This window comes from Neopelma chrysocephalum, unplaced genomic scaffold, assembly GCF_003984885.1.
Source record: "Neopelma chrysocephalum unplaced genomic scaffold, ASM398488v2 Primary Assembly neopelma1_42b, whole genome shotgun sequence".
Lineage (NCBI taxonomy): Eukaryota > Metazoa > Chordata > Aves > Passeriformes > Pipridae > Neopelma > Neopelma chrysocephalum.
In genome coordinates, this window is record NW_020897701.1 from 8,289,983 (window position 1) to 8,313,906 (window position 23,924).

The following is a 23,924-nucleotide window of genomic DNA, read 5'->3' on the forward strand; positions in this document are numbered from 1 at the left end:
CAGCCCAAAACCAAGCTAGATGAGGGTTCTTGTTGCCTGTTTAGCTCCTCTGTGTTATCCCCCACTGCCTGGGCTCCCTTAGTTCTCATAAATGTCCCCTTTAAAAGTATCACAAACTATAGTATGAAAGCTGGTGATGTATAGCATATTCTAAGGAAAGATTTGCCTCTGTTCAGAAACCTTCCTGACCTCGTGACCGAAGAAGAACAAAATAACGTATTAACAAAAACACAGTTCACTGCCAAAGAAAAGGAGTTCCTGTAAGAACTGAAACAATAAATCTCCTCTGTACTGAACTCCCAGAGGGAGTATGTTGTGTTTCCTCCTGTTCTTTATCAAAGTCCCCAAAATAAGCAGGAATGGGCAGTGACTAGGCACAGTCTCTACACACCTTTTTCCATGGAGTAATTAGGGCCTGCCCCAGAGTGAGAGAGCACTCCCTGCCCAGCTGTGTAAGGGAGAGCTGACAGCATTACCACCACTACCACCACAACCACCAAGCATGAAGCTCCTGGGAATTGCCTTCTTTTTCTTAGCTGTACTCTGTGTTTGTGCTGTGGGAGGTAAGTTCTTTGGCTTTCTTGGATAGACTTGGCACATTTGTAGGGTGTTTTGTGAGCAAAAGCTTAGCTGTCAGTAGCTGGATGCTTTTTTTTTTTCCACTGCAGTGATTGAAAGACTGTGTGTTGGAGGAAAAGGTACTAACTGGTAGTTGAGTTATATGTGTTCTATGAAAAATCTTTCTTGCCATTGTATTTTTGTGACAGCTTTCTTTTTAGGTATCGTGAAGCTCCTAAATCTGAGAGGAGTTAAAAGTAGAGATATATTTACAAAAGTTTTTAGTTGTGTTTTTCTTCTAAGAAATAAAGCATCTTTTGTACAGATGGCTTTAGGGGGGGAATTGAAATGTCTGAAAGATTTTGCAATTAATGTTCTTGCAAATCAGATCTATCCTGATGGATTTCCCTGGCACAATGCCAGCAACAAGTTTGGCCAAGAGTATCTCTCAGAAATTAGTTTAGTTTTGTCCCCAAAGATATAGGGGCTTACAAAATTTATCAGGTGTCACATACTGAGGGATGCAACCCTAGGGGTGATATTAGTTACTAAGTGCTGTATTCTTTAAACATGATTCTCAAATGCACAGATTTAATCAAATTTTATGATGTTCACGTGGTCAGTGAACTGATGTTTTCATTGTTCTTCAGCTTGAAAGATCATGCTTTTAAAATGAAATTAACTAGTCGCCCTGAAAGGATGAAAGAAACTGCAACAACGGCCAGAGTCTATCATCACCTTTGACAAAAGATACATTTGAAGTAAAATCTGCCTTTTGTCTGTACTTTCCTTTGCCGACCCTCTGGGCCAAAGCTTCCACAAATTCCTACAGATTGTCTGCAAGGGATCTATGAATCAGAACTTTAAAATTGATAATTAATAGATATCTATCTATTAGATGGGTATCTAATAGAAAGTAGATAATAGGTCAACTGATCTATACAAAGTTAATCAACTTTTGCTCAGGTTATGTGTTAAAATCTGGTCTTTTGTGATGTATCTTACGCTGTTGCTTGGACTCACTGCTGTTAGGGAAGCAAATCAATAAAGGAGATTAAAAATAAGCTTGTGCCACAGAAAGAACTGCTTTTAAAACTATGTTAAGTAAGTACAAGCCCTGAAAGTCTGTGTTGAAGTACTATTTATTCTCTGTCTGCTACTCCTAGTAAAAATAGCCTTCCTGTCATTGTTGAAGCTTTAATTTCACAATTTGTGAACAGCAACGTGGAGTTGCATCAAAAAGAGCATATTTAACACAACAGTCCATAAAGCTTACCAGAAAGCAACATGCAAAGGTGGGAGGAATTCTGTCAATTTTGTACAATCCTTTCTTTAAAAAGGATTTTCCCTCCTCTGTGTGATATGAATGTGGCAGAACTGATGACAGTGAATAAGCAAATTTTACATATGATACATTTGTTCTGAACAATTTTGTTTCTGTAAAAGTATTTTTAAATGCTTTATTGCAAAGTAGATATGGTAGTGAAATTCTATTGGTAAATTCACAATTAAGAATATTTGTGGGGAAATTTGGAGTATGTCGCTATCTATCTTGTGAAAGTAAAGGTACATAATCTGGTCAAGCTTCCTTCAGGCTATCCCATGCATCAACCTGTTAAAACAGAAGTGGTTTTATTGTCTGTAGTATGAAGCTGGACCAAGTATTTGGATTTCCACTTTTGTGATCCCCAAAGTGTCCTGGGCTGTAATGGCAGGATCTTATAATCTGGAGAGGGGAACTGATGGTAAGGAGGCTAACACCAATCTCCCTTGTGCTCAATCTCCCTTTTTTGAACACTGGAGACAGTAGCAAGACTTTTTTCCGGTTGCTTAGAAACACCTTTAATATCTTAAAATGATGCTCAGTAAAATTTAGAGAAGGTCAAATCACACCCCGGTGTTTTAATATTCCCTCTCCCAGGTTTTGGGGTATTTTGCCTTCAAAGCTTACAAAGACAAGTATTCTGTGGGCTTGCAACCTTTTCACATAATACACACAAGTTGCCCGTCTTTGTATCTTTTGTGTATCATACTGAAGTGGACAAGGATGTTTCCACAGTAGTTAGTAAAGAAAGCACCAAGTCTCCTGTAGGGCTTCCAAATTTCATGCTTTGTCTTCAGCCTGTGTGCTGGTAATGCCTTTCTTTGCAATTTTCTAATTTGTCTTGGGACCTTGCATCCTGAAAAGCCCCTAATGTTTTGGCGAGTAATGTGTGTCAGCACATTACTAGGGGCTCAGTTATGTTCAAATGTGGAGGTTGGTAGCCTCCTGACAACTTATCCCTCCTCTCAAGGCTTTTCTCAACCCTTTGAAAGTTAAATGACATGCTTAAAACAGGAGTTCCTTCATCCTTATCTCAAGGTGTTCGGTCCTCCTGGCATATTGCTCTTTATTCTTACCTGTTCCAAAACAACTCAAATAGAAATGCTTTCTGGGTTGATTCATAGCATTTCCAGCTTTAAACAGACAGCACTGAAATGTGTAAAAAAATACATTGTCAAATTATAGTAATCAAATACAAATGCTCTTGAGTCTGCACAAATGTGTGGCAACACAGCACAGCAGATGTCCTCCACAAAGTGCTTGTAGCACATCACATCATCCTTCTCACTCAGTCACCCAGGTTGGTTTCTTGCAGAACTGATAGCAGAGAAGAGTGGGTTGTGCTCCCCTTAACATCAGTCTGGATACCTTCAGGTTATGTACTCAAATGTAGGAGCTGGAAGGGACTGTCTCGTGCTGAAGATGTACAGTGGGTGGGTTTATTAGCATCTGATTACTGACCTCTGTTGACAGCTAGCAGTAACTTTATCTAAGTGCTCTGTCAAAATTAACGGCACAACAAAAAAACAAGGGTACTTTTCATTTTGGAAAGGTAGGAGCAAGTCTTGGCATTGAGAGCCTCGTCCAAATGCCCCTGAAGTAATTTAGACCTATTCCATTACACTGTGGGTCAGCCCTAAGTTACAGGTTTTCCACCCCCTTCCCCATTAAGGGGATGTTGTGGGGAATCCCAACCCTACAATGCAGTTGATTAATCCTGACTCCCAGGCTGACAGCTTCAGAAAAGTTCCACTCAACCAGGGCTCCTGTAGTGATTACATACATTTGCAGCTGCCTGTACTCTGCTCTTGTTGGTGTAAACTAGAGGAGATAGATAGCCTTTTCCTTTTCCATCTTCTGTGCTCACAAGCCTTCAAGTCTTTTAAAAATTTATTTTAAAAATTAAATACTAGCTAAACTATTTTGAGCAGTTAGAGGTTTTGAGTATAGTCTTCCCTCAATCTGGGTTATTGTTCATGCTGGTTCTCTAGAAGACCAGCAAGACACAGACTGTCACAGTTGGATCATTGTCTCGTCTCTGAAAATTTGAGAAATGTGAATAGGCTTTGCATAAGGCTTTCTTACACCTTTAATTTGCTTGAGCCCAAACTTTGAACGTCTTGAGAATTTTCCTGTTGTGAAAAAAAAAGGTGTTTGGCATTTTTGCTGTTCCTAGAATTTTGCAAAACTAGCTTTGTCAAAGATCAAATTATAGTGCTGGAGATTATCATAACCTTTAATTGAATATTGAATTTTTATCCCTGTACAGATTTGTTTTGTTCTTTTTTGTTTCCCCTGCCCCCACATGCCTTTCATTCATTAGATCTTTTGCATACGGGGCCAATTTTTGCCTAATGGATTTTAAAGGTATATTTATTACTGGACAGAAGAAAACTGCTTGTTCTAGCCCCAAACCTGAAGACAAGTTTACTGCATTTACTGAGGATAGAAGCAGATGGCTTGATACCTGCTTGCTTGTGATTTACAGCCAAAATAAATGTAAACTAAATACGAAGGGCAAGTTGCCTGCAGCATTCAGCTCCAAACCTGAGAATACATAATGCCATGCCCAATAAAATGGTTGTCTCCTCTGAAAATTTACCAGAATGTTTTCTTTTTTATCTAACTTTCTCTTTTTATTTGTATTTAAACCTAGAGTTCTTATTAATATTTGTTCCATTATAAATTAGGAAAAAAAATTGACTGAGGCTTGGTTTTGTTTGGTTGTGTGGGGTGTTTTTTCTAAATAGGAAAAGTACCTTGAATTTGGGTTCAAATTGGTTATACATCTGAGTCCTATGTGAAAAACCTGAAAAAGTACAAATTGAAAGTAATCTCCAAGAAACTCTTAACCTAGGGAAGGGAATACTTTGAACTGGTACTATTCGATAGTCAGACTAACTTAAAAGACTAAAGACAGTAAAATTGCATGGAAAGCCATCCTTATTACTTGTGGCCCTCATGAAGTGGAGGCAGAGGAGGTGTTGTTTTTTTGTATTTTTTGCTGCAACAACTCAAGAAAGACCCTTTCATGTTTCTGGGGTTTTTTTGAAAAACAGAGAGAAAATGTTGGATTTGTGTATAGTAGCTGTTATTTCCAAATACAAGTCAAGAATTAAAGACTTGGCTCCCTTGGAAGACAAACATCTACATTTGTGTTCAGCTAGCCCTCTAAAAATAGGTTTCCCAGATGGGTCAAACCCCTGAGTTGCACCGTGTTCTGCCATGGAAGTCACCATCATTGTTCCAGCAGCTGAGATACAGGTAGTGATACCTTGGTGTTCATCTTGTCAAAGTTGGTCCTTGGGTGCCCTAAGAGCTGCATGCTGTATCAGCCAGACCTACCTGCACTAAGAAAACTGGTTTGACAAAATTTAATATGATTCTGTCTCTACACTGTGCCTTCTGACCCTACCTCCTCATGTCAGAAAACTGTGCTGATTATCACTTGCTGATATAATGACTTGGAACAAAATTCAGCAAATGCGATCTGCTGGAGTATTGTAGAAAGAGGGTAGGAAGCCCTCTGCTGCCATCCTCACGTGTCCTAGAGGCTGGTCTGGAGGAGTCCAAATTAATTCAGAAAGATTTTTTTTCTCAACAGTCAGGGAAGACAACATCCCCTTTCAGGCCAGACTAACTAGCTAATGCTCCAAAGGTTATCTTTCAAACTAGTAACAGGGCGAGGGTTTTCTCACTGCTTTTGTGGGGAAAGTGGATGCTTGCCTGACTTTGGTACAGGTGCAAATTCTATCCTATTTATCAATAGAGTATTTTTACAACAAGTTTTAATCTTTTTTTTTTTCGATGGCACTAACATGCTCCTGGGTGTGTGTTAGCTACATGTTGTAGAGAGCAATGCATCTCAGGTTTCTGGAACCACAAAGCAAGTGGCACGTAGTTTTGCATCATATTTATCTGCTGGAACCTTTCTGTCTTGCCTTATCACTCTAAAGAAATTATGTGTTTTCCTGGGATGGGAGCACCATACCAGCCTTGCTGTCTGAAGATTTCTACAAGATAAGTAACTGTTCTAAAAAGCACATTCAGTTTGTCTTAATGGGGTGATTTCTCAGTCTGGTACTTGGTTTGAGGAGCATCAGTGTAATCAAAACTTAAGGGTTAAATTATTTAAATCCATTATTATATTAATGAGATGTGTATGCTTCCTGCAGATTCCTTCTTTCATAACTTTTAGCAGGAGATTAATGTCATTTTGGAGCTTGATAGATTTAGCTATTGAGGCAACTACTGATATGAATGGCAAAAGCTTTGGATTTTAGTTGGTCTGAGAAAAATTGTGCCAGGAGATTTACAAACCTCCCTGGCCAGTGATTTGTATTCTTTTTCTCTGTAAAATACTTATTTGTCAAGATATGTTTTCATTGCACATTAATTACTTGAAGTGATCAAAACCCCATAGATTGCTTTGGGTTTTATTAGTTTTCCTACTTTTTCTCATGCTCAACATTAAATCTAGGGTTTTATTTGAAATACAGTCTTGATAACCTTCTAAATGTTAGTGCATGGGGTGCTATCTATCCCCATGTGAGGACAGTCTGAAATCATCTTTCCAGACAGATGAATTATTCCTCCTCATCTCAGCATGGGTTATATATCACAGCAATATAGATGATGTAAATATCAGTGTTTGCAAACTCATTCAAAGGTTGTGGAAGCAAAAGTATCACCAAACATTGTTAGGTGAAATGGCAAAAATAGGTGAGGATTACTCTCAAAAAATGTGAAATTCAAATATTTTCCCCCCCAAATTCCCGATCTCATGTCCAATAGAGAAAGGAAACTTTGGACCTGATACATGGCTGATGCTTCCATGGCCATTCAAAGTCTCTAACAGCCAAAATTTGGGCTTTTTCTTTTCCCAGGAATTACAGACTCTGAAACTCCTGCCAAGCTGTCAAACCTCATTTGCCCTTGACTCCTACAGATGGTCATAAAGGCAGAAATCTGTGCCAAGATGAAATGTTTGGGGCCAGTGTGCAATTTCATTGCAGTTGCTCATTCCTGTGCAGGACTGTTAAAATCTCTTTTTGGAAACTACTCAGTTCTTTGAATTATGGAGCTTTCTGGACATCCTATGGAGTCTTACTCTGTTTTGACACTAAACACATAGTTCTTAGAAATTGTAACTACACCAATGGTCAGAAACCTCTTCCAGCAGAGCAACTTTAGGTTCTCTTTAGGAAGGTTTCTTCTTATAAGAGTAGTGCATTAATATATTTGCCATGATTCAGAAGACAGAAAATGTATTTAACAAACTATTGGACTTCTAACAACTCACTAGTTTCCAACGTGTAACAAAAGGAAGACCTTACTAGAGATCTATGCCGAATAACCCGATACCCAGGATGTGCTAATGACAGAAAGGGAAGGACACAGCACACATATTAGAGGAAAAAAACCTCACAGTGCAGGACTGGTTTTTGGTTCTCTGCACATTTTATCCTGTCTAGTTCAAATGGCTTCAGAGGATTCCATCATTTCCCTTTTGCATGTCATTCCCTGTGCTAATGGAATCATGTGGCTGGTATGTCTTAATGCTCTTGAATTTAGGTGAACTAGTGCACAATTCATCTTCTTGGCTTAGAGACACTTTCTTGTAGTGCACTGTCTGCTTCCTCCCTACTTGCTTTCACCTTCCATTTCCAAGAGCTGGTAGAAAATGCTGTTTTCCAGATGCAAAATGGAAATGGGAATTGATCATTTTTGGGAGAAGAGGTTAAAGAAGAGCAGGAGGGTTTGTGTCGCAATGGAACAGCTTATTCACAGTAGTTGTAATTGTCATGGGGAATAAAATTACTCTAATTGCCAATGGAAGTACAAGGGGTGTCTATAATTGCTCACCAACAGGAGATTAATAGCTCCCAGCTCACCATGACTTCCCAGTGCATTGACTGGGACATGGGATTTTGACAAGCCTGAGCATCCTGATTGTGGGCCACTTTGCTCCACTAGGAAGCTGGTTATCAGCATGGGAGCTGACACGGCTACTGCAGCAGTTCCCACTGCTCTTTGATAGGTCCTCAGTACTGACAGTCTGTTTCAAGTGCTTTCCAAGTAACAACTTCAGTTTTTTACTAGGAATAAAGCATGAGGGAAAAGAGTTTCAGTTTTGCATCTGATCTGAGCAGTTGTGAATTGGTAGAAATTCAAAATAGCAAGAGTTCCAATCAACTGGGCAAGATACTTACAGACAAGGAGGTCTTCATCAGTTATGTGTGCCAATTAGAGGGATGAGATATTTTCAAAGTATACCCTTCATCCTTGCATATAAAGTAACTCCAGTGAGATTGTACTCAGAGCTTGCAAAGCCCACTTGGGTCCTTCCCTTTGGGATAGTCTGTACCATTTAACCTTTGCTCTAGGCAGTGTGGAAAAGATGAAGTGAGTCTCAATGGACCATTGAGCATGGAATTACATTAATTATAGAAGCAATTTACAATGTTTCCACAGAGTTTTCTGACAGGAACTGGTTTTTGATGCTCCAGAGGCTTTCAGAGCTTTGTCAGGAACAGAGTGGCATGGGCGGGTGTAGCTTAAATGGGCGTCTAGGCTGATCCTGGATGTTCTAAAAATAAGTACATCATAGCAGGCATTGCAGTGACCCTTTCCTGAATTGTACAATTAGTCATGTTGCTGGAGATGCATTTGGATCTCAAACATAAAGCAGAAGAACTAGGACTTTACTTTCTGCTGCAGCACATTGCAAAGGAGAGCTACGGATTGACCTGGGCTCAGCTTCCCCTCTGGCTGTTTTATATCTGCCCTACCCAAACACACTCTTTCCTGGGAAACAAAAATAGGCTTCCAAATAGCATGGTAGGGAAAAAGCATTGTAAGCATTACCCGGAGAAGGACATAGTTTTCTCTCCACCTTCTGGGCGGAGGTGACTTACACCAACACTCTTATTCCTTCCTGTTGCAGGGGAAGGGGCTCTCCTTTATTTCTTTGTCTTGTTCTACTCAGCAATGCACAATATTTAAAAAGCTTTCCATATAAAATTGCACCCATTAAAAACATTTTCCAAATTTATTTAGCATGACTAACACAAGGAGGGGGTGGCAGTTCGTTTTTCATACTATAAAATAGCCCTTATAAGCTCCTACCTTTTATCTTACACATGGGCAAACAAATATATCAGCATCAAAGGGTGACAATCTGGTGGCTTATATAGCTTTAAAGGGTTTAATTAAAACCTATTAAATAGGTTTAACAGGTTTAAATAAAGAGAAGTGCAGAGCTTGGAGCCTTCATTTAAGGCAGGCTGGAGTGCTGATGAGCATGCTGAGCACATTTATTGTTTTATGGAGTGCAAGCAATGTACTCATCCCTCTGTAGTACACAGTAATAAAGATATCCACCAGGCTTCAAGTAGGAGCAGAAGGTGCAATGAGAAAGCTTGTGATTAAAAGCTTTTGATAGGGAGTTTGCATTTCTTCTGAGGCAATAAAAAACCCCATCAAGCTGGCTAGTAAAGTGCCCAGATTTCTATGTCCACACATGCAGAGAGGCAAAGCATGCAGTGCTTGGGTTGTTTCAAATACTCAATAACATGGGGGCACTCATCCAACCTTTCTCATTAATGTTTTGGTGAGGGGAGCCCTCAACAACCTGCATTAGCTGAGGTTGGTCTTTGGCAGCTGCTTTGTCAGTATTTCTCTGGTCAGTGGGTCCCGGTGCAGGAGTTGTTTGCCGGGTGTTTTGAGCAGGCTTTGTGGAAACAGTGCCATTTGCCTGGGGAATTAGTAATTCCCGGCAGGTCCCTGCTAATGCCTGGTGTTAGGTCATGCCACACACCTGGGTGAGCACTGGGGCAAGTGCTGGCACCAAAACTGCGTTCCCTGCTTTCTTCCTGTTCCCTGCTGGAGAAATTGTGGCACCTACCTCCCCTTTCTTCATCCCCTCAGCTCTTGCTGCTGTCTGCTTCCAGCCCACCTACTTTATGCTTCCTCTGCAGAACCCAAGTCCCATATTACTCCAATCACTGCTGCCTGTTCCCATGCCACGCAGGAGGAGCCTGTCCTTCCTTTTCCAGCTATGGGGCTTTGCATTTATGCTCTCACGTCCCTAATGCCTATCTCTGTCACCTGTTTTCAGGTGCTTTTGCCTTCTGCAGGGAGAGTGTTGTGCCTTTCTGACGCAGGAGCTTCTCCTTACTGCCTTCATGTCTTCCCCTGTGCTCCTGCCTATAAGAATTTCACACTCTTTTATAGCAGATTGTCTCTGTTGTGTGACACCAGTGAACAAACCAGGACTGCTAGCTACAGTGAAGAAGCAGAAAGTTGAACTAACGTGTAAGATCTCCACATGTAGGATTGTATAGTATGGTTTTGGATTGCTGCTGAAGAGAGATATGACTGAAAGGAAGGTAACAGCTTGGCAAATGGGAGGTGGTTTCCCACCTCCCTAGGCAGTGGGAACCACAGGCTTCCAGCTGGTTGGCATAGGCAGCAAAGAATGTGGCCTTTCTCCCTGCCTTATCGTTTTGTGCCTGTAGTATCTGACTACATCTCACAGGGGTTCACCTTAAACGTGATTGGTGTAACTTTGTCCTTCCAGTTGCCACTATAGGATATTCAATCCTGAGGTGGAAAATGGCTTACGTCAAGGGAGGCTGCGTTAAGAGCATTTGCAGCAGTGCAAAACCATTGTGAGGCCAGGCTGGAAAAACACTTTGCAATTCTGACTTTTAGTGATAGTGAAGTGGCAGTGATCCAGCATGGGACTCTTACTAGGGACACAGCTTTCCTTTCACCAAGTGCTGCCACAGCATGAATAGTTGTGTGCAGGCCCTATTACAAACCCATCTGAATGTATGTGTGAGGCATGTCATGCTTTGTGTATTGCTTTAGCATACAAAAAAAATACAAAGACATAAAGGTTGTATTTTTCTTTGAGTTTGCTTCAAATTCATGAAGTTTGCAAATGGCTTTGTTTAATTTAACATCCTTTACAACACAATTACCAACTTCAGCCATTCACGGGATTACATCAGAACCTTGATTCCCATTTAAAATCTAGTTGATATGACTATAGAGGAAGGATTTAAAGTAGGAGTCCTTAAGGATGAAATGTACTAGAAACAGTATTACTTCTATAAGATTAATTCTTTCTGAACAAAATATCTGCAGGTCTGGAGATTTGTTTGTTTGTTTTATTTCTCTAGTGTTTAATGTATAGATTTTGTGTTTGTGATCTTAGAGGTTTTGAATAGGAAGAAAGGAATTGACGGTTTTAACCAATACTGTTAAAATTGCACTTAAACCTCTTCTAATAGTACATGTCGAATGATAGTTTTTGTGACTGGAAGCATCTATGCTTCCTATAAGACTTTTTTTGCAGTGCCTGCTGGTTTTCTAAATAATTTGCATAGTATTGGTTTGTCGTTTTTGCTTTGTCAACCAGTGACTAACCTGTGACCATGAGGAGACTGGACCAGATGACCCACTGTGGTCTCTTCCAACCTTTCCCATTCTGTGATTCAGTGACTAATCTCTACTCTGCACTTATAGCCATGTACCTTAAGTGTGATGATATATCTAGGACAGATGTAAACCAACAAGCCAACACACTATTTATGGTAGCACGACACTGCAGCGTGGATGTCACAGACATGCAGGAAATCAGGTAGATCCTTGGAGAACTGTCCAGCACCATATTGTTACAAACCGGCAATAACCATTGGTGGCAGCTGCTTTAAAACATCTTTTTATGTGTCTTGGCAGAATATTACCCTGAAGCTGTGCAGGAAGCTGAGCCTGGGTTTCCTGAACACTGTAGCACTTTGCCTTCTCTCCTTAGGCTGGAAGTGCAACCTGGGCCTCCACAAAACATTACTCAAGAGCAAAGGCCAAGGGCGCCTAAATGCTAAACCTCACCAGGTAGAAGGCCCACGTAGAAGGCCTAGTCCTAGATCAGGAATTAAACCTTAAGATTGACCCCTAAATTAATGTATCCAGGTGCACTTCAATTCTGTTTGAAGGGCCTGAGTAGGATTTTGAGCAGTTCCTAAGACTTGGTTTTGCTGTCAACACAGGGGAACAGTGTGCATGGACTGGCAGATGGGAGATCATCTAGGTAAACTTTTTTTTTTCTTTCAAGATTACATGAGTCTTTACACAAAAATGCATTACAAAAGAAAAAACAAATTTATCTCAAGGTTAGAATAGAAGGTCATGCACTGGGAAAGAAAGATGAATAAGAACTGAAAACAGAAATAAGAGAAATGTAAGAACTACACTGGGCCTGGGGAAAGATCAGACAGGAGAATGAAGAGATGAAGCAGCAATAAATAAAAATGAAAGAGAAAACATAGTAGACAACAGGGCTCCAAGGTAAGAGTAAACAGGTTGTGCATGTTGTCAGGCAGCAGCTATTTCTTGGGAACTCTGAGAAGATTAGTGCCAGATTTTCTTACAAGGACAGCTATAACTTTTTCCACAAAGGGTAAAATATTCGATGAATTGTACAGTCTTTACAAGGGTGCTGCTGGAGCAACTGTTACAGGAGGCTCTATCATGGTCATAGGGGCTGGTAGAATTACCATTTGCTGGAAAGAGATCACTATTTATTTCTGATGGCATGGTAAGACAGAAAGCAAAAACACAGCTTTGACCTCTCCATGACTTGTATGTCGTTGCAAAGACCGAGGGTCACACAACCAACCATAATATAACATCCTGAAAGGGAGTAGGTTTAAATTAGATATAAGGAAGAAATTCTTTATTGTGAGGCTGGTGAGGCACTGGAACAGTTTGCCCAGAGAAGATGTGGATACCTCATACTTGGAAGTGTTCAAGGCCAGGCTGGATGGAGCTCTGAGCAAACTGTTTTAGTGGAAGGCATCCATGCAAACAGCAGGGAGGTTGGAACTAAATGGTCTTTAAGGTCCCTTCCAAAACAAACCATTCTATGATAATATACAGTAAACAAACATGATATAAAAACACCAATTGTAAATTCTGCTTTATAGCCTTGAAGCAGGGAACTAACATGTACAGGTTTCTTCAGGACACCTCTTTGGTAATTGCTCCTAGCTACAGCCTGTTGGGCAGTGGTCTGGTTTTGAGTGGGAATGTATGATATCCTTATCAGCAAAACAGTTAAAATACCAGTTTTTGGCTGTTACACCAACAGCTTGACACAGGCACCAAAAAACCTGCAGTTTACAGTTCAGATTTTCCTTGTCCATTGCCTCTCATTTCATCTTCAGTGGATATTATAATAATAATTATAGCCCTTTGTCTTTGCTGCAGCCCCTCACCTGCTGACTGCTGTTGTTGTGCCTTCCATTAATCTTTCTGTCTCTAAACTAAACAAATGCAGCTTTTGCGGTCCTTCCTGAGTGGTTATTTTTCTTGAGGCTCCTGATGATTTTTATGGTTCTCCAATAACCCCCCACCTCCATGAATCCACACCCTTCTTAAATCCCTTCTGAAGCTGGACCAAGTAGCTTGGTCCTTCTGAACAGAAGGATTTTAATGAAATGCTTTTGTCTACCTAGTGCAAGGTCAAGTGCAAAAATGCCGAACAGGCCATTTCACTTGCTATTTCTGTAATGATAGTGAGTTTTCCATAAAAATAATGTCTTTTCAAAATCAGATATTGATGCCAAACCAGACAGCACTTAAATTCAGTAATTCATGTAATGAATATAATCCATATCTACTTTGAACAATCTATTAATCTTTTAAAATGTTTTTGCTTTCACATTCAGTTTTGTGTTATCTGTTTCATGTGGTGTTTTAAACTTTGTGGTTGTAGTATCCTGTAGGATAAAAACAGAACTACTGATTTAATATCATGCAGTCATTTCTTCTTTTTTTTCTGTCTTGACTATAGCAATAACAGGCACCTAATTAACACAAGATCAGAGCCTGCTTATCTTAGTCTTCCCAGTGTAAAGGCAAAAATAATGAGAGAGAGAGGTAAGGAATTATGAGAACTCCAAGCTCAGACCTTGGAGGCTGAAGCCTGCATCAAAAGCTGCAGTTTGAGGACAACTGTGGCTGTTGGTCAGCCCTGTCTAAATTCAAAGACTCCTTCTGAATTTAAAAGAAGATAGTAAGTTCAGTGGTTCAGTTTGTCCATTTAGAAATTTTAAGACTAGATACAAATGATTGTACTGTTGCTTTCATTTTAGAACAAATATACTATTTAAATACAAGTCAGAAAAGACAATAAATGGAAATTCTGTGAACCTGGGGTGGGGGCGAAAACCACCAACAAAAACCAACAAAACCACAACAGTTACTCTCTTTTCAGTTTTGTCTTGTGGCCATGTGTCAAGTGTTCTTTGATCTCTTCTTAGATCCTTCTCATTTTTCCCTGCCACCCTGACTGTCTTACTGTCTCTAGACCTTTCTGCCCCTCCCCTCTCATCTTCCTGTCCTGTTATCTTTCTCCCAGTTCTGATTTCTTCTTGCCTTGGTATCTGCTCTAAGACATGTTCTTTTTTCTTTGCCAATCTTAGCACTACCACCATCATCCCTTTAATCAGCCCAGTGTGGTATGTGAGCACCTTTTAGCTCCTTGCATGTTCTCCAGACATCACAGCTCACCTATGCTCTTTTAGCCAGATTTCTTGCCAGTAGCACAGCAAATGGTAGCAGTTTCTGTGTGGGAGAAATTGCTGCATAGATTTTGGCTGCTCCCACATCAGAGTATATCAAGGGACTCTCGTATTAAAGGGATCATTGCATCTTAATTTACTAAAAACATGCAATTATAACTTTACTTAGTTGTCCATCACCTGAGGCTGCAGGCAACCTGACATGAGCAGAAAAACGAAGCTTTCTGTCTCCCTCTTTGTCTAACAACAGTCTCTATTGGGTGAAAATTCTTTTCTCAATAATTTTTGATCTCTTGCTTTTATCCCCCATAGGATTCTCCTTAGTCACAACTTAACATTGCAAATAAGAGCATAATAAGCCACCAGTTCTATCATTTCTTTTAATCAACCAGTTCTCCCCCCACAATTCTGTCTTTTGCATGTTGCTTTCAACTTATTTTTAAAGTATATTTAATTATTCACCTTTTTAAGAAAACAATTAATTCATAAAACTCTATTATACTCTGTTAATTGAATTTACCTTAGTTTATCTCTAACCTGTGATGAAATCAGCAAATAGTGAGTCATAACAAAACTGTGCCCTAAATTCCCTTTTTTTTTAGTTTTGAGGAAAGCTTGGCCTATCAACATGGTTATTAAATGGAACATCTTTAAAGGATGAATAATCTAAGTATTTCAATGGGCTTCCCAGAAAGTCATGCTGAGTTAGGGGAAGAGTTTTGAGAAAAATGAGTTCAGGAATGAGCTAATTGGCCAGCTAGTGCGTTTAGCTGGTATTATAGATATGGTAGCTACTGAGAGATGTTAAAACAAAACCATATGAAATGTAGGCACTGTTGAAAAAACATTCTGTTCTAGTGCTGTGGCCTTGTGGTGTGGAGGATTAGAGGAGCTTTGTCAGCAGCACATAATGAGAATGAAGAGATGGAAAAATGCTCGATGTTTAGGGAAACAAGATTGCCTTTAGGTCTCTTTGGATAAAATTTGATTTCCAAGTATTTCATGTATGAAGCATTATTCTGACTGGGGAACTAAATGACAGGAAAATCTATATTTTAAATGGAGTGTGCAAGAGATTGTGCATAGTCAGAGTGTATCCATGTGTTCTGGGGAGTAGAGCTGGGGCAGCAGCAGGCCCATAGGGGAGACATTTAACTTTGTGTAGGACATGCCCACAACGAGCTGGCCCAGCATGTGCTGTGACGAGGCATTATGAAGGCAGCAGCATCCCTAGAAAAATATTCAAGGAATTGGGGCTCACTGAGAATGGGCTGAGACCCCTTAGAAACACGCAGGTGCCAAGAGAGCTGATAATACACTGCTGGAAGAGGAATTGTAAGGGCTCATCTGATTAGACCTTGATATACTCCTGCAGAGGCCCTACAATTGTATTATGTTGGGGTTTTTTCCAGGTTAGATCTGTGACTCTGGCAGGCCTCGGGTGGTGCTCGTGAAATGTTAATCGGAGCGCAGCACACTGAGCAAAGGGAACACAACTGACTGTTCTGCCCTGTAGCCAAAAAAAAGAGAGAATGCCAGCAGATATTACCATGAATGGAGCCACACAAGAATAGTGACATGCTGTCCTGACTCAGTTTTGTGATGTCTGTATTACAGGATGCTAATGCAGCATGACAGGATGTCACGCTTCAAACCTGAAAGCACTAAGGGATTAGTCTGTGCCATTTTCCTCTCCCATTCAGTTACAGAGTTGATCTAGTCCTCCCCAAATGTACCCACACTTGTCTCACAGCAGTGTAAAATGGTTGAGAAATGCCACGGCTTCTGAGTCAATGTAGTTTTTTCACCCCCTTCATCACCCCCAACTTCTTTTAGTAGAAAAGTATGGACAAACCAGCAATAAGACTGAAAATCTTGTTTGAAGCCAACAACCAGTACAGTTAGAAAATACAGAAATTATTTTGTGTTTTGTTTGTTGGGGGTCTCTTTTTTGGATTGTTTGTTTGTTTTGTAATATTGAAGACCCACTTACTAACTTGACATGGAATTTTTAAGACTGGTATAATTTACTACAGTAAAATCCCAATAGCTGGAGCACTGCCTTCAGGGCAGTAGGGAAAGCCAGTCATTACTCAGCCTGGTGCTTCTCAAGCCATGTTTTATGAATTCTCCTTTTCCTCTCACATATAGGGACCAAGGTGTTGTTGAAAACACTTCCTGAACTGTTTATACTAGCCATGGAGCTAGTACAATTTTATTATTTCAATGTAGAAGAATGGATGCTTACTCCTGTGGACAGTTATTTCAGTTAATCCTCCATCCTGAAGACTCAGAGCAGATGCGGTTGTACTCAAGGAGAGGAGAAGATAGAGAAAAACCTTTAATAGCTCCATTTTTCCCCTCAAACTAGTCTTGGAGACACCTGTTGGAAAACAATGTGCAGTCCAAGGTGGGAGGCAGCAGAAAATGCTTCACATTACAGCAGTGAGGGCAAAATGAAGAGATTTAGGATACAGCTTGAAAAGATTTTTGCAGGGTTATATGATATGGTTGCTTCTGCTAATAGGCTTCTGAACTTGATTTTCCAGGAAGGTTCTTGCTACTCTCTGCTAATATGACTACGTAGTGCTAAATAGATCTGGAAGGTGGCAGAATTAATATGATTCTTTCTGTGCTTATTTCAGAAGATGGCATTCCAACCCCTACTCTCAGTACAACCGTTTCTGCATCAGGATCAAAATCTGGTAAGAGTTCAAATTCACCCTTATCTGGTGTTCTGAAGCCCCTGTTTTTTTAGTTTTCAGCTTTTCCAACTTCAGAGAGAAATCAGGTGAATTATTTCATGTAGGGTGAATGGCCAATTTCATGAATGGCCAATGAAGAAGACTCGAATGTGGCTCAAGGTGGACAAGCAGAGAGAGGAGGGAAAAATTGCACTAAGACTAGTAGAGTCTCTTCCCCTTTGGCTCTTTACCTGGGACCTATAAACTGTGCTCCTGTGTGTCACTCACAATTCTTTATGGGGATTTTACATCCCTCCTCCTATTAAACAGGTATGCAGCAAAGGGCTGGTCAGAGGTGTACTCCAGCACAGTGAACTCATCCATCTACACCAGACTCCTTTCCCCTCACCTCTTCCCTTGGAAGTCATGCCAAGCACCTCTCCTTTAGGAGCTGGCTGGTAGATACAGCTGCTAATTTTCAGTAGGCAACTTGCAGATTATTCACGGGCCAAACCTCCCCTCTGAAACCAACCATATACCTTTTGAATACTCTTCAAAAATGGTTAAGAAAACTCTGTAAGGGTGAGTCTTAAAACAGAAATTCACTGCTTGGTGAGAGAATGCAGCTGGAAGTATGTGTTCTTTATTTATGCATGATGAAATAGATCAATTAAGATGTGAATGCCTTTCTTGCAGTAACAGAATCTATGAAGACATCAACTTCACAAGTAACACCATCACAAGCGTCAGTGCCAACAACAACTGCAATTGGAGCTACAATTGAATCCATCACAAACAGTAAGTGAAAATTGCTCTCAGTTAGTTGTTGATGCTGTTCCAGTGGGCATTCAGGAAGTTAAGCAGCAGTGCCTCTTGGTCTGGGAATTTGTTTTACAGACAGTGAACCCTTTGTTGAAACCTTGCAGGAGTGTGCAGGAGCTTCCTCCCCGTCAGGCTCAAGGTAGCTCCAGTCTAGGCCTTCTAATTGTGTTATCGCTTGTCTTCAGTGGGATGATCCACCTATGGGACAGGGAGTGGCTTCCTCTGCGGTGAAGGGAGTCCTAACCCTGTTGATCTTCAATTTAAATTAAATATTCTTTTGATAATTTAAAATTAGACTTCAAGCAGGGAAATAGGTGTGTTTTGTGTGTGTGCATATGTGTGTATACAAAACTAAAGGAAATAAATTGAATGTCTTTCCTTTGTTAGCATCCATGTCTTCTTTGCCGAATGCTACACAAGGTATAACACAAGGTACAACAACACAAGCAGTGGTAAAAGTGACAACTACAACAACAGATGAAAGTTTCAGCACAATAAACAGTAAGTGATAATTTCATTGAGCCATTTCTGATTTGTTCTATGCTACATTTCTATAAAACAGTCTGGAGAAGTAAAAGGAGGTAAAAAAGATTAGTTTGGGGTTTGAATTTGGTGGTCTAGGGAAGCAGAGCTACTAATCCTACCATATTACATATCTTTAATGAATCTTACCCTAGAATCTTACACAAAGAACATGGCACCTTAAATTTGCAGTGATCTGAAGCCATTGCACAGAATTTTAATCTCCTTGTAATTGGGAGAGATATATTTGAAAAGGTCTTAATTTTTTTTCTTCTTTGTTTGTTTTTTTATAAGTACTTAATAAAAAAAAATTATTCTGTGTGATCAGAATGGTGTCAGAATAGCCCCTCTTTGTTTTTTATGTTTATATATGTTACAGTACTACAGTATGTTCTGTATTATTATGAGTCATTGTACTGAAAGCAGAGAGGTGGTACTAATTACTCTGCATCAATCATAGGAAACAATTTTGTTCCCCACAAATCTTCAGAATAATGTGTGTGTTGGCTGGAACATCAGATTGGATTTTAGTAAAATAAAATAAAATTAAATAAAAACTGAAACCCATTATCCAGCAAGTAGTTGGATTCATTTAAACATCCAAAAGGAGCTCAATACACTTAAGATGAAATTAAGTCTCCCTTTTTTGTCCATTAACTGCACTGTAAATTCTTGCTTCAGTCTTTTGATGAACCATAGCTTTGAAATGCTTCATTTTTTATATTTAATTTACTAAAAAATAAAAAAAAATACTCCAAATATTTACCTCAGTACACCAATGCTCTCAGAAGTGATGTTTACAGCATACTGAACTGTGAGTAATGATTAGAATGTGACTTCTCTTCCCTTGGCTTACTTGCCTAAAAAGGGACTCCTGTGTAGCAGCCTGCATGCTTTCTTCATGCAAATTTTCCTTTAAAGCCACCCCTTGTAGACCCAAGCCTGCTAAGCTGCCTGAAGAGCTATTCCCATTTCACTCAGTGGTTTCATCTTCTACTGGTGCAGGTTTCCTGCTGTGCTTTGTGTAAGCAGTAGTCTGATTGTCAGCCCAAAATCTTTTGGTTTTTATCTTGGCTTTTAAATGCCAGTGTCAGTGAGTCACGAAACACATACAGCCTGACCAGAGCACAAGGTGCTGAAAATGATACCAAAGGCCACAGAGAATCTTTTAAGACTTGCATTTGTGACACTGCAGGCCTGTCAAAAGCCCGAGGTGTGGCGCACTGCATTATGGATACGATTCCTAGTCTTTTCAGTTTGGCAGAAATTCCTGGCTTGTGGGTACCAGAGCAGCACAGCCACCTGGAACTAAACCTTGGTGACAGGTAGAGCTCTTGGCAGGGGAAGGGAAGCTAATGAGGAAAGGCATGCCTGCCAGTGTACCTTCACTCCAGCCACTGCTCTGCACTGAAAAACTGGTGCTGGGGGTACAATGGTACTGGAGATATGATGGGCTCCAAGCAAGAAGCTTTCACCAATGTGCTTCCTTTCCGTTCCTCTTGCATTCTTTTCCCAGCAACTAGAGTTCAGTCCCTAGTTGCTTGCATCGTGATTTGTTTTTAAAACTCCTCATTTAATCTAAAAAGATTCCCCCAAATCTTGTGATAAAAAAATGGTTGATAAATTAACCTAAAAGCAGGACTTACCTGCTTCTCAATTGCCTTTGTATAAAGGAAAACTGGGGCAGTGTGTCCAGGACTCTGGCAACTGCCTGGCATTAAAGAACTTAATGTATTCTTTTAATGCTAAAGTAGTGTTTGGAAATATGTGTATGTGAAAACTAATTTTAGTGGTTTTTTAAGATAAAATTCTGGTCTACATTTCAAGAAGGTCATAGCCTTGGCTTCAGCACAAAGGAGTGGATGGGGCACAAGGTATTAGTTTTGGAACAGGGCATAGCACAAGGGCCATGCAGATATGTGGACAGCCTTGCAGAAAACCCACAGATCCCCCCAGCCACTGTGTGGCTGCTGGCTACAGGCATCTCTCTGTTTTCTGCCCACACATTGGCACAGCAAGATGCCCCTGGCTTCACTGCATCCTCCCAGCCCCTGCCGGCACCCCCCAGCAACAGCACAGGGAGGAGGGAGTTGTGCTCCCTGAAACAAGCACAGGCACAGCAAGATTTCTGCTCTCAAAATGGACAGGAGATGAAAGTTGGCTACTCTGTCTTTTTCACTGTCACTCACTTCTCCCCCTTTTTGTACTGGCTGTATGAGACTGAGCCAGAAATTGGTGGTGCCTTTACGGCAGTTCAAAATTTACTTTTACTACACCTGATTTTTAATAAAAAGCAGGCGCCTCTGTTGTTTTGTAATGAAAGTCATCACTTTCTCTGCTTCAATCCCTGCTAAAAGCTTCAGCAAATGATCACATTCACACAGCAAAGATGTGACAGGGCTTCCTGTCTCTGCTGCAATTTCTGTGGCTGCTGTCACCTTTTATTATAGATTCAGGAAAAATCCCCAGTGCTCCATACACTGTGACATCATGCAAAAGTCTTTGTCTTTTTTTTTCGGTGTTCTTTTCCTCTGCAGGCCATAAGTACAGTCTCTCCTTCTTAGCCCTCCTGCCCGGCTTATTATAATGGAAGCCAGCATTAGATTGGTCTTCTTAGCCTTTTTATTTATCAGTATGAAGTGTCAAATCCAAGATTTCACATTTTGCCAGAGTGACCTCACTTGTGCAGTTCAGTCCCGAAACCAAGAATTTATATGGTGTCATATCACAGAAAGTTGCATCTGCAATCAGGATTTCATGTCCTGAGACACTTGAAGTTATCAAAGAAAATACAAAATGAAATGCAACAAAAGTTTCTATTCTTCCTCCCTTGGATATGGAGCAAGCATCTTATGCAAGGTCAGTGCTCAAGTTATTAAGTTACTAGTAAGAGTGGATTTTTGACCATTGTGTTTCTGAGTTATCTCATGCCACTCTCCTGGATGATGATACATCACGGTGCAATTAGATATTAAATATTTAAAAGTGAGGAAAGGAAAGAGTGGAGGAGATCCTTTTTCTCTCTTTATCAAACTACTGGTAATTAAAAAGGAAGCTTTGCTTCAGTAACACTACCAGAAGAGGGTTATACTAACATGTATTGCTCAGATTTCCTCAGGTTGTTACCACATGCTATAGGTAAATGCTGAGTATAGTTGGCTGCTGAGATATGTTAGGCAGAAAGAAGTTTTAAAATATGTATTTTTAAATACTTGGGGTTTTTTCTTACCAGAAAACATAAAGCTGCAGACAGCAGATGCAATCAACTATGGGTGTAAACATTAAAACTGAGATCTTCTTGGTTACCTCCCTAGCCAATTTTTATTCCTCTAAATGGGTAAAAATGTAATTGGTTTTGCTACAATTGGATTTTTCAAAACTTTCATGAATGTATTCATTAATTCAAATGGCTTTTCAGGCTACTGATTACAGGGGCAAGGCCTGTGTGTTTATGTTAAAAATATGAGCTCCAGGGAGAAGCTTTAGTCTTCCATCTAACAAAGCCCTCATGATGGCATTTTAACGTGGTTTGGGTGCAGTTCCTTTTGCCCTGTGTTTCCTTGATTCATTTATTGGTCACAACGTTTTAACATGCATACAGATGTCTATATTCTTTGCAGTGCATAGAGTATTTGTAGCTTACTTCAAGCATATTACAATGTCAAAATTAGTTAGGTAACAGCTTGCTGTAAAGAAAATTTAAAGTACTGTGGGGAAATGCCAAAATATGTGTGGATTATACATAGGTTAAGTAGAAAATCATGCTAAGATCAAGCGAGGATATGTGTTGAATTTCAGCTGGTTATAGGAAATGAAGGGTTTTCAGAGCACAAAGAGTAAGGAAATATCTGAAGCTCAAACAGCAGCTTTGTAGAGCAGCTTCAGGTTCCCTGTTGTTGATTATCCCTCTGCCAAATATGTGTTAACACACTGTCATTTATTTTATCAAAATATCAGCAGGGAGAGCTGCATCTCCACCAGAGAGTTCTGCTGTTGCAGCAATCATCTTCATTTGGACAGCTATTTTACAGTCTTTACTGCTTTACCATTTTTATTCATAATCAGCTGTTGACAACAAACCCATTAACCCATGAGGCAAGTGCTTTTGCAGCAGCAGCAGCAGCAGCAGCAGCCGCCCTTCTGCGCTTTGCTGCTTTTCTGCGAGCCCAGGCCTCCCCCTGGCAGCAGGCAGGAATCTTTGCTGCAGCTGGCTGAGCTGAAGCGTGATGAATTACTGCAGCGATGTGTCAGTGGGGATGAGAGAACTGAGTCACGGCGCGCCCGCACAGAGTCCCCCGCCTGTTCCCGCGCGGAGCACGGGCACCGCAGTGAGGGCTTGCGCTGTCTCCTGCAGTTGAGATCAAATTAAACCTTGCATAGATATGAGTTACAGGATTTACCAAAAAGGCAGATTTCTAGCAGGCGTACTGTGCTGTCAGTGCTGTTGTTGTGTGCGTGAGCAGTGGCTGGATATGGATGCTTCTGTTCCCACAGGCTTTTGGTGCAGAAGCTGTCTGATCTACTAAATGTGTTGGTGGTAGAGCCTAGGCTGTGTATTAGGCGTAAGGCTTGGATGCTGCTTAAAAGCTGCTTCAAAGCCACAAGTCAGCAGAGAATTGGGTTGCTAGGATTTCATCTTACACTGGTACAGTGGAATTAAGGGAACTTTACCCACAAGATTGTGTTTTTCGTCTTGGGAAAGTGAAAACTGGCACACGGATTTTTGCACTGTAGCACATCTACTTCACCCCTTGACACCAGGAGTACTGAGCCTGTTCTGCAGTCTGACAAAATAAATGCAACAAACTACATGCCAAGCCCTAGGGAAAGGTGTGAGTCATACCTGGTGTTACCTGAGTCACTGGAAGAATCTCACCCAGGCTGAATTAAAGGAAATAAAGTGGAAATGCTGTCATCCCTCCCCTCCCAATCCCCTGCCAAGGCTTAAACCACAACATCAGCACACAGCCCGTGTTCCTGAGAACAATCTGGTCTTGCAGCTCCCAAACACAAGAGGAGCACCCTGGGGCTGGGCTGCTGCCAGGACTGATAGGATGCCTGGAACAAGCGATCCCCATGGGAAAACAGCCCTCTATGGGGTTACAGGGCAACTGGCTGCCTCCCTCCTCATCCCTCCCACACACCTGATTGTTTTGCTTTGTTGTTCACAGAACATATTTATGTTCGAATGTCTCTGCACATGAAGGCTTACTATTGTTCTTACTTATTTTTCATTCTCCCATGCAAGCTTTTAGTAACTTATGACAAGGGTGCCACAAGATGGTTGCTCTTACTGTTACAAGCCTGTGTATCTCAAAGGGAGAGGAAGGTACTTTGGGTTTTTTGCTTTTTTTAAAAGTGATCTCAGATTAAAATTCAACATATAAAATTTGAGTTTGAAGCAACCACAGTAAGAATCAA

General features: G+C 40.6%; 1 protein-coding gene across 2 annotated transcripts in view; it reads left to right on the forward strand.

The window, feature by feature from the left end:
* Positions 1 to 376: 376 nt before the first annotated feature.
* EMCN (endomucin) overlaps positions 377 to 23,924 on the forward strand; it is a 53,982-nt gene continuing 30,434 nt past the window's right edge. For both annotated transcript variants that reach the window (XM_027677142.1, XM_027677143.1), the window contains exons 1-4: positions 377 to 563; positions 17,121 to 17,180; positions 17,856 to 17,957; positions 18,369 to 18,482. In XM_027677142.1, the coding sequence (XP_027532943.1) occupies positions 503 to 563; positions 17,121 to 17,180; positions 17,856 to 17,957; positions 18,369 to 18,482 (337 nt within the window). In that variant the 5' untranslated portion in view covers positions 377 to 502. The remainder of the gene's footprint in view (positions 564 to 17,120; positions 17,181 to 17,855; positions 17,958 to 18,368; positions 18,483 to 23,924) is intronic.